Source organism: Crassostrea angulata, chromosome 2 (assembly GCF_025612915.1).
Source record: "Crassostrea angulata isolate pt1a10 chromosome 2, ASM2561291v2, whole genome shotgun sequence".
Taxonomy (NCBI): domain Eukaryota; kingdom Metazoa; phylum Mollusca; class Bivalvia; order Ostreida; family Ostreidae; genus Magallana; species Magallana angulata.
The window spans coordinates 64034996-64046295 of NC_069112.1; the positions used below are offsets into that span (position 1 = coordinate 64034996).

An 11300-nucleotide genomic window follows, 5' to 3' on the forward strand; every position below is an offset into this window, starting at 1 on the left:
CTCATCAGAAATCAAGTTGGCGCGGGCCAAGATGACTACAATATAAAGCTAGTCAACGAGAGAACCCTCAAAGACATGAAGGCCGTGGACGTCAATTACCAGCTAACGTTCAACAAGTTTTTTCGCGAAAAAAAGAAACTTAACGAACTCAAAGAAATTGTTCGTGATGCATTTGAAAAAATGATCGAACACGTCAAGAAAAACCTCCGTCCCGGCGACATCATGAGGGCTGCCATTCACAACGAAAAACTAGACTTACATATCTATGTTCCATGCCGTCCGATGGAAGAGAATAACGCCGAAGCAATGATGGAGAGTCTAGTAAATGTTCTTAACAGTAACGAGGACATTCCGTTTGACTCCACCTGTCGTATTGATATAGGAGCTATCAAGTATCCGCGCGGTGGTAAAGGTTAAAAATGACCAACATCGATGCAGATATCATTAAAAAAAATCCATAGTGGTGATAAAAAATATCGATAATCTATGTCTGTTAAGAGCTGCTCTTGTGGCTTTTTGCGGTGCTTGTAGAACGAGCAACGACGAATACAGGAGATTGAAAAATTTGCATTCTACTCTCACCCCAGCCGAAATTCTCATTCAGTTTGAGAAATGCCCACAGTGGTACTATAGACAAGTGTGTCAAAATACTGATCAAAAGCAGGACACCCTCACTCGGTCTGTGTGTCATCCATTGGCCATTTCGAAAGACCAACCGTTAACGTACTCATTGATCCCAAAATTAGAGGATTATTTCAATGTAAACATTAACGTAATAAGCTCTGCTTTGAGTAACGCATTTTCATACATCAGTCAAAACTGCGATGAGGAAAGAAAAAAAATATTTTTATACCACATAGACAAGGATTCGGGACACTTTCATGCCATTGTTAAAATATGCGGCTTTTTTTCAAGTTCGTATTTCTGTTCTTCGTGTCTGACCCCGTATGATCATAAACATAAACATGCTTGTAAGAATCATTGCAGCGTTTGTTTGTCGGATGATTGTGAAAAGCAGCAGGTATGGATTTGTCAAGATTGCCACCGAACTTGCAGATCTGCGGAGTGTTACAAGAGGCATAAAATTCGTACCGAAAGCGGAAGTGTGCCATGCGAGCTAGTATACAAATGTCCGACCTGTCACAAAATCGTGGAACAATGCGAGATGAAGCCTGAGGATCACAAGTGCGGGTATTTTACGTGTAAATCGTGCCTTCAGTATGTATAACCGGAACATCTCTGTTACGCGAGAAGCTACCCCCCTTCCGACAACGGAAAGCGACGCTACATTTTTGCCGATATAGAGGCATCGCAGAGGGACGAAATAGTGCAGTGTGAATGGGGCTATGCCCCTCGCCTTGACACAAACTGCGCTCAATGTATTCAAGAGGAAAAGACCTGTTTGGATTGCCGTCGATGTCAGCATTGTCTCCAGTCTTACTGCGGAAAATCAAGGCATTCTGTTGTCTTATCCGTCTGTCAGTCCGCCTGTACAAAGTGCGAAAACAATGACATGACTCCAGAGAGCACATGCAATGAATGCGGAGATCGGTGCAATCGTTGTGCTAAAAGAGATAAAAAGACCAAACGATATATCAGAACCCCCTGTCCCGGAAAGTGTGGATTCCGAGAGCGCGTGTTTAAGACTCTGTACGACTTGGGTAGATGGATATTCCACGAAAACCACAGAGGGTATACGGTCGTTTTTCACAATCTGTCATACGATGGTCAATTTCTACTTCAGTACCTTATATTGCAGACTATACGACCTTCCTTTATTATCTACAGAGGTAGTAAAGTGCAAATGTTTAACGTGAATGCTTTACAGATCAGAGTGATTGATTCATTTAATTTTTTATCCATGGCCCTGGCAAAATTACCTGGAGCATTCCAACTGGAATCATTAGCCAAAGGATATTTCCCGCACTTCTTTACGTGTCGGGAAAATTTATCATACGTGGGGCCGTATCCCCCGCCTGAGACTTACGGGCCCGATGGCATGTCAATCGAAGGTCGGGAAAAATTCTACGAGTGGTATCGGGAAAAAATTGACAGCGGAGAAGTGTTTGATTTTCATAGCGAAATGGTGAAATACTGTCGAAGCGACGTCGATATACTGCGGCGAGCCTGTATAAAATTGGAACACCTTCTACACGAAGCGACTAGCAGAGACGGAGGTCGCGCCATTGACGCATTTGACTCCTGTACCATAGCATCTCTTTGCATGGAAGTTTACAAGCAAAAATTTCTTGAAGAGCAGTGGCAATTAATCGTCAAGGAAAACGACCAAGAGATCCGAATATGTGCTAAAAAAATAAACGGAAAAACATCTGTCCTCTATCAGAACGTTTGGATAGACTGGAACGAATTTAAGAAAATGAACATGGAAATAATCAAGGAAGTTTTCGTGAAGTCCCCCATTGCTCGTCCACCGCCGAACGGATATCAGGTTCGCATACCATTCAGCAGAAAATCCATAGCATGGCTCGAATTGTTAATGCAGCGCGCCCGCACAAACGGTCAACACCTGGATATTTGCCATGCATTAAACGGAAGAGGGGAGTACCGAGTACCGGAAACTCGCTATCGACTAGATGGTTACGTAGCACCTACCACCGAATTTCCCGCCGGAATTGCTTATGAATTTCACGGCTGTCGTTTTCACGGATGTCCCACGTGCTTCAAAAAAGGAGGTGATATTATACTTCCGAACTCCGAGTATACTGCATCCGAGTTGCTTGCACGCACCCGTAATAAAGAAAGAAAGTTAAAGAGTCTGGGAATGAAACTTGTCGTCATCTGGGAACACGAATATGACAACATGATTAAGGAGGACCCTGACGCCAAAACCTTTGTCGAAAACCTGGATTTGACTGAGCGTCTAGACCCCCGGGATAGTCTTATGGGTGGACGTACAAACGGATGTGTGTTGTACAAAAGAGCGCCACGAGATACAAAAATCAAATATGTCGATTTTACCTCGCTGTACCCTTTCGTTAACAAGACGGCACGATATCCGACCGGACATCCCGAGATCATCACTCGTGAGTTTGACGATATCTCGAATTATTTCGGACTGGCAAAGGTAAAAGTTCTCCCGCCTCGAGGACTTTTTCACCCAGTGCTCGGTTACCGCTCGCAGGGAAAGTTAACGTTTCCGCTTTGTCGATCGTGTGTGGAGCGCCAACAGAAAGAACCTTGCGCTTGTTCGGACGCGGACAGAGCATTGACGGGTACTTACTGTACACCCGAACTTCTCAAAGCCGTCGAAAAGGGGTACAAGATCCTCAAAATCTACGAAGTCTACCATTGGAGCGAATCGACTCAGTACGACTCTGTAACCAAGACGGGTGGACTATTTGCGCTTTATATCAACATGTTTTTGAAAATTAAACAAGAGGCCAGTGGACGACCCGACTGGATCAAGACGGAGGATGACCTCGCTCAATATATCGAGATGTACGAGCAGAGAGAAGGTATTCGTCTAGACCCCGACAATATTGAACACAATCCGGGTCTACGTATCCTGGCAAAGCTTCTGTTGAATAGTTTCTGGGGTAAATTTGGACAGAGAATGAACCTCTGCAAAACGCAGATTCTTCACGACAGCCAAGCTCACGTGTTGTTTGAGCAGATGGCCAATCCAACTATAGAAATTCAGGATTTTAATATCATAGACGACAACCATCTCATGCTGTCTACTAAACGTGCCTCGGAGGACATGTGCGACCCCGGTCACAGCAATGTTTTTTTGGCTTCATTTACTACCTGTTGGGCCCGCCTTAAGTTGTACGAATTATTAGATTTGTTGCAAACTCGCGTTCTGTACTGGGACACAGACTCGGTAATCTATACCCAAAAGGAGGGGGAAATAGAACCCCCCATTGGTGATTATCTGGGTGAACTTACAAACGAATTGAAAAAGGACGACTGGATTACCGAGTTTGTGTGCAATGGTCCTAAAAATTATGCATACAGAACGCATAAAGGAAAGGAGGCATGCAAAGTCAAGGGATTTTCCCTAAATTACATCAATTCGACAATCCTTAACTTAAACAGCATGAAAGACGCCATGTTCAATCGCGAGAATTCCTTGGCGGGAAACTACTGCACAGTCAACCCCAACAAAATCAGTCGAGAAAAAATTCATAGCGAACTTTATTGCCAAGAGGAAATTAAGAAATATGCATCTGTGTATACGAAACGAGTCGTACAACCAAATTTGACAACACTTCCTTATGGTTATTAAGACAATATCTCATGTATTAGACTGTTTGTTTATTAGTATATGTACATTCAAAAATACAGATTTTTGAACATTTTTAATAAAATAAAATGATATGTGTTCACAATGTAATTTGTTTTTCATTTTTATAGTTTTTTTTGTTTACAGATAATAATGAATAAACACTCCCCACCCTTTACAATTAAAATGTCAGCCACATTGTCCTTTTCTTTTTGGGTGAGCGTATGCCAGGAGGTGAAGTCGCTTTTCTCTTTTTGCTTCCCGCGTAAATAAGACCGGATCCAGATTGTGGGGGGTCCGTTTTAATTGTCGACATTGTCTCCTCGGTGTTCACACCTTGATCCATTGATTGACTTTTTTCTTGTTCACTCTGTTTCTCCTTCATCCGATCGTAGATTGTTTTTTTGACGAGTAGATATTCCTCCGCCATCTTCTTTAAAGTAAGGTCTAAGAATCAAGGGAATGACTTCTCCGGTTTTCTGCAGCAATTGTTTTATCTGAATGTTGCTCACACGACGATCACATAGAGACTGAACGAGATTTTTATATCTCTTGAGTTTTGTCCGATAATAACCGGAAATGATCAGATGACCCATGTAAATATTTAGAGTTATCTCCCTGAAAGCCTTCATCTGTTCTTCGGAGGCCATTTCGATAATTTTTTTTCGTTGAGTTTTATCAGCAAGAAATAAAAAACGAAGAAATGCTGTCTGACGTCCTGTCCTTTGAGACATGATGACGTAAATGAACGAGTGTACAAATTACACTCTCAATTTATTTAGGTCGGTACACTATCGTTTCTCCTTCGCCTGGTAAGATATTTGTTCGTAAACGCCTTTCTTCCGGACAGTGATTGGTCAGATCTATCAGTATGTAACCGTAAGGGCGACTTACGGCTTTGGCGTAAGCGTCCATCCAGAATTTCGAGCGCCCCGTGAAAACTTGACTACCAAAGGTAATGATCTGTCGGTTATCCCTCACATTTTTAAATAAAATAACGTGTTGACAATTCAGTAAGATGCTTTTAGCGTAAACTCCGGGGGGATATAGATTTTGTGACAGCAGAAAAGCCGTTACCTTAGAATGCGACACCATGGTCTGAAAAAGATGAAGAGCATCTGAACTTTTCGTCACTAAATGAATCATGTCGTCGAGAATAATTACAGTGTGAGGGTAATCTTCAGACCATTCCTTAATTTCCTCTCTGCTAGGTAGTCCTTTATAAGTATCAAAATCGGATAAACTCGACTTCATGTCATCTACAATTGGCTGTTCTTCCATGTAACAATATATAATTTTGCTTGGTGCAACATCAAACATCTCGCTTCCACTTTTCAGTAAATTCCACACAAAATGTGTTTTTCCCGACATAGTTCCCCCTATTACTGCAAACGAGGTGGGAGTTTTAAATTTCATTGCCGAATCTTTTCGTGTCTTGAGAATAAATGAAAAATAATGAATCTGTTTCTGATTATTATGAAGATACCCCCCAAACAAGATTTAAACAAACTTACGCATGCGCACATGAAACCCGCAGATATAAAAAAAAACTCATATTTTTTTATCAGATATTTTTGTTTCTATTAGAAATTTTCACTAATACTCCCAACTGTATAATGTGTTCATTTTAAAATGAATTTAGTGCAGAAAAAAAATAAAAAACAAAACAAAACCTTTTTTTTCTCAAGATCGTTTTTTTTAATTTCTACAAACGACACACACACACACACACACACACACACACACACACACACACACACACACACACACAACTAATTTTTATTTCTTCTATCTCCTGCATTCAATAAAATACATGATCATTTTAATAAACAATACATGGCTAGTTGTATTCATCCAAATATATTCTTTCATAAAACAAAACTGACATAGGTACACCTCACTTGTACATCATTTGCAATATTTTTTGTTTTTTAATTAACTACTTTTTTTATCTTCAAGTGACACATCTATAAAACGCACAACTATTTTTTTTCAAACTGCATTCATTAAAAAAAGTAATGAGACACGATAATGACGCTCTTAACGATCCCTTCATCACTGAGGGGGAAAGCCTGCGCGCGCGCGCGGGAACCTCGGTCTCCGGGATCCAAGTCTCCGGGGTCCAAGTCTCCGGAATCCAAGTGTAAGAGGATTTTTATTTATTTTTTTTACAAGTATCAACATGTGTCTCATTACCCGACTTTAAAAGACAGCAGATGGCTTTTGTAATGATTAATTCTTGACAAAACAAATTTGCGTACAAAGTCGTCGGAATTAATACGACCTAACAATTCAAGACTGCTTTGCATTGAAAACCCCTGCGCACGGCGATACAAATAAAATAAAACGTGAAAACCACAAGTAGAAGCCGAATCTGGTTGCACTTGTACATTATTATAAACACAAACAAAGCTATTTCTATCAATAAATTCTCTCAATCGAATGTCATAGTATTCCGGTAATCTTCCAAAGCTGTCGTAAAATTCGCATTCTGTTTCGTTTCTGAGCCAAAAGGCAATCCAATGAGAACCTTTTCTTCAATGGGATCTGTGTTGCACACTACAGCAGAAGGAAATCGAGTCACACGAACTGACAGAGAGTTGGAGGCAAATATGCCTCGGAAAAACGGTTTAAGGTCCGCTAGCATATCGACAATGCCCAACATTTCTTTGGTATCCATTATTATTATTGTTATTATTTACAATTGTCTCACTTTTCTGGTATTGTCAACTAAAAGAAGACCGGGGCATTCACAATAGGCTATGGCGCTGATGGTCGCTGTAGTTGGTTTAGAAAAACGAGCATAGACACCGACGTTTCCTTGATGTACCAGGTTTATATACCCATCTCCGGGATCAGTGGGTACGAGGTCAAAGGCATATATGGCATATCCAGTCCCAAATTTTTCTCTATCGATGACGAGGCTCTCGTCTTTGAGCCACCTTTCAGAGGACTGATACAAATTGCAGAGAGGAGTAACGTAATTATTGTTCTCCCCAAAGTCTAGCTTCATTGGTCGAATGGGTGTCGGTTCTCCGTTGACGTACAAGACAATCTCGGACAGATCAAAGTGTTCAAAATAAAACGGATTATCGGCGTAACCACCGTTCACTGCCGACTGTTTGACAAAAGTGACAAACACTTTTGATGGTCTTTTTCCGTTCCAAACGTCGTCCCAATAAAACTCGCTAGTTTTATCTGAAATGGTGGTCATTTTGACATCTGTTTTGAGATAATTATACCTCGCCGGGGACTTGAGAATGACATTGGTGTGATTCACCAGAATGGCGCTGTCGACTTTAACTTTACAGGCCTTAAATACGGCGTCTAATATGGTGACCTTGTAGCTCAGCGAGGCTTCCTTACTCATTATCACGAATTCGGGCTTGGAACGAAACAGCCTGAGTTGAATATCTACTCCATTGATGAGATATTTGTCGAGATAAAAACAATCCACGTATAGAGGACCTTCCAGATCAAATGTTCTCGATTTTTGGGTAAATACATATCTCTTTCTCAGAGACATGTTCGTTCCGGCTGCAGCATCCGGGTCATTCATGCCCTCTCCATCAGGCCAGTACATCTGTGTCTGCATTTGCGATTCAGATGTGCCTTTTCCTGTAGACAAGAGTACTTTGAAATAAGCTTTCCAGGGATAATTGCTGGCATTTTGCGAGACGCATTTTCCGTTCATGTAGACATCTATCTGAGAAAACAGTGCTTGAAGAGGTAAATTAACGATTCCTGTCTTTTCCAAAGCTGCTAAGGCTGTGCCGTCACACTTGGTGATCTTTGCTTTAATGTAGAGTCGACTTTTTCTGAGATCTAAATATTCTCCGCCGTTTCCCGGAATGGAAAATTCCAGAGGTGCAGTATCTAAGTCAAATGACGAAATGGGTCTGGTTTCCTGAAAATAAATCTTATGCACTGCTACTTGATTTGGTGGATCGGAAAAGAGAGCCAATTCAGAGGGCTCTGCCATCGTTGTGTTCAATTCGCTTAAGTAAGACATGGTTTAACTAAAAAATAGGTGTGCCTTTGAGACTAGATTTTTTGCTGCTGGTCGTTTTCTTTTTTGTTTTCAGAGTCTTTTTTTTCTTAATGTTTTTTTTCAACGAATTAATCCTCTGTCGTCCTTGTCTCTTTTTTTTCTTAAAGCGTCCTTTCCCTTTGGTGTTTGACGAACGTCTGGTAGTTGCTCGTTTTTTTCTTCTTTTTATACTTTTTTTCAAAGGCATGTGGGGCTCGTCGTTACGCATGGATTCTTTTAATTCGGACATGGCTCTCTCTTGCTCGGCCGCTACTGGTGACACTTGTTGAATGTCCGGTTTTGGTAAAGAGGGAGCCCGAACTGGAATCATGTAAGCCCTTCTTCTGTTGAGTATTCCACCACCCCTCTGCGATTTGCGCCGAATCATCGGTATAAAGTTTTCCCCCTCATCTGTGTGATGAAATTGCGCCCATAGAGCAGGATTCGATATGTACGTTGGTCCAGCCATGATTTCACATTTGTCGAAACACAAGTGTTACAGTCGAATCTCCAGTAAAAAAAATGACGCATCTCCGGTGTTGTTGTCCTTTATATAGATGTGCATATCGGTAAGGTCATTACTGCGTAAAGGAATGCGGTAAGGGCGAAGAAAAATCTGATTTTTAGAGTCTGTCAAATAAATCCGTCTGGGAAGTGGTCCTTGTCGTTCCCCTATGATGGTGTCCTCACAAATCGAACAATAGACGGTAATCCTCTGATATTGTTGTTACAAAATTCCGTCAACTCGACAGTCCATTCCCCCGTCAGAGGTAAGGATCTTGGTAGGCGAACTCTAAAATTCCAAGGTTTGTTATCAGAGTGCGTGGACGCACTATCCGAAGACTTGAGAACCATCCGCAGCGACATCTGTATGATAAATGAAGCATTATCGGGATGTCAAATGTTTTTGACATCGATTTCTGGAATCCAACTGTCGAATTTCTTGGGCCAACCTAACCAACGTACAAGTACTTCCGGTTTTCCGCGTACTTTCCGTTTCCTGATGATTTTTTCGATTCTCCATTGTGTCTGTTCGTCTTTGGATACCTTCTGAAGTTCGCTGGCATAAAAACTACCTTGAATTGGTTCGTTCATCATATCCTTAAGCTTGTAAATAGGGATGCCTTGTGAAACGAAGCGATGGCTCACAATGAAAATTTCTTCGGTAAAAGTCTGATCATAGTATCGTTGAAACTGGCGTCTTAAGTGAGAAATGCGCACCTGATCGCCTATCTTAAGGGTATACGCTGTGCGTTTTCGTTTTGACGACTTTTTAATATTCAGTCTTTTTTTCTGAGCTTTTCGTCTCACCAAGTAAGCATCCAGTCTCACTTCCGATTCGTTCTCTGCGTCGACAGAGGCTGGAGCTCTTCCGTTTAGGGAGCGGTTGGGTGTTTCGTTGATAGACATCACCACATCTTGTAAAATGTTTATGTACTTGTGTTTTTGAGTATGCGTAAAATATCTATACAATCTCTTCTTTAACGTTTGAATGTACCTTTCGGCAAAATTGGCCTTGGTCTCGTTTAAGGCATAAAAAATTTTAATGCCTTTTTCCTGTAGATATCGTTTCAAGTACCGATTGTTAAATTCCGACCCTTTATCCGTCCGTATAGCTTTGGGTTGTCGAGGACCACTCAAAATGTCTCTGAATGCATCAATGATCGACTGAGCTTTTTTATCTTTCAAAGGTCTCACCCACATAAATCGAGAAAATACGTCAACGACAACCAAGAGATACCTTATTCCGTTATTGTTCTCGGAGAGGTTTTGCACGTCGGCCAAGTCTGCTTCCCACTGATAGTCTATTCCCTGCACTATCACACGTCTTCTCTTAAATCGGCGCCTCACTTTTTTTGCAGCGAAAATGCATCTTGATTTTGTAAAAACTCTTTAATTCGATTTAAACCAATATTATAGATTCCCTCTTTTTTTACAATTTCGTATAGTTTAGTTGCACCAGCAAAGGAACCAGGGTGCCGCGGATCATACCATATTTTCTTTAAATACTGCTCCATCTCCACTATCTCTCCAAGGACAAATGCTTAAATGAAGTTTAGTTTGAAAAAATCAGTCTTTTTATACCCAGAACCTGTTTGAGGTATCCTTAGCATAAATATTTTACCCATGCATACTAATATCCTTATTGCAAAACATAAAAAAGAATAATGAATGAAAAGTGAGCAAGTGTTTTTTATTGTACATTTGGTTATATATCAACATTTTAATCACAAACATAAAAAAACCACACACCATTGTCATTTTCAATTGCAAACAAAACATTCACTCATTACAATGAGACCCTTTTCATGCAAATAAAAATAGTCTGATGTTTCCTTTTCTATCCTCTTGCCAACTTTCCATCTGTTACCATCTTAGCATACGGACAATGCTTTGACCATCGTATGTGTTCATTGTAGGCATCGTCTTGTGGTTCCCAGTTTTTTAGGGTCATTCCGCAGGAGAAACAGGTGACTTTGTCTCCGATGCGCGTGTAAATGAAACCCGCTCGAGCCAAATCCTTTTTCGCCGGACCTCTTAAATATTTAGGCCAGTCGTTAAACGTGGCAAATCGTTCCGAAAAATTCAAGTATTCGGGATATTGCCAGGGAGAAGGACTGTTCAAAGTTGGAGGAGGAATATTTTTCACAGGCAGAGTCACCTATTTAGTCTTCAATTTTTCTTCTTTAAACCCTTTGTTCGAGTCCGACAAATTCCACGAGAAGTTAGCATTGGAATCCATTCCCCATGATGTCGATGGTAAACAATCTAAGGAACATGCATCAGTACTGCTCGAGGAAAAATTAGGACAGGAATCCGTTTCGATCATGTTCAGTCTAGAATCCATAGACGACATCGTGCTTCGTCAAGGTTCGAGGGAAGCAATGATAAAAAAAAGGCATGAAATAGCTGTTTTAGTCATTTGCGTACATCGAATTGTTTTTTTCACTCTAATGATTACCAATCAAATTTCTTGAAAATAAAATGTGATCTACATCAAATACTAGAATAGCAAATTACATT

The 11300-nt window shown here is 40.8% G+C and overlaps 1 protein-coding gene across 1 annotated transcript; it reads right to left on the reverse strand.

Moving 5' to 3' along the window:
* Nucleotides 1–6944: 6944 nt before the first annotated feature.
* Nucleotides 6945–8228, reverse strand: LOC128174682 (uncharacterized protein F54H12.2-like). Its single transcript, XM_052840175.1, has one exon. The coding sequence runs from the start codon at nucleotides 8226–8228 to the stop codon at nucleotides 6945–6947; it is 1284 nt and encodes a 427-aa protein (XP_052696135.1).
* Between the last annotated feature and the right edge of the window lie 3072 nt (nucleotides 8229–11300).

Bases quoted from the DNA above. Each gene is read 5' to 3' on its own strand.
- LOC128174682 (XM_052840175.1), bottom strand. From the start codon at position 8,228: ATGGCAGAGCCCTCTGAATTGGCTCTCTTTTCCGATCCACCAAATCAA.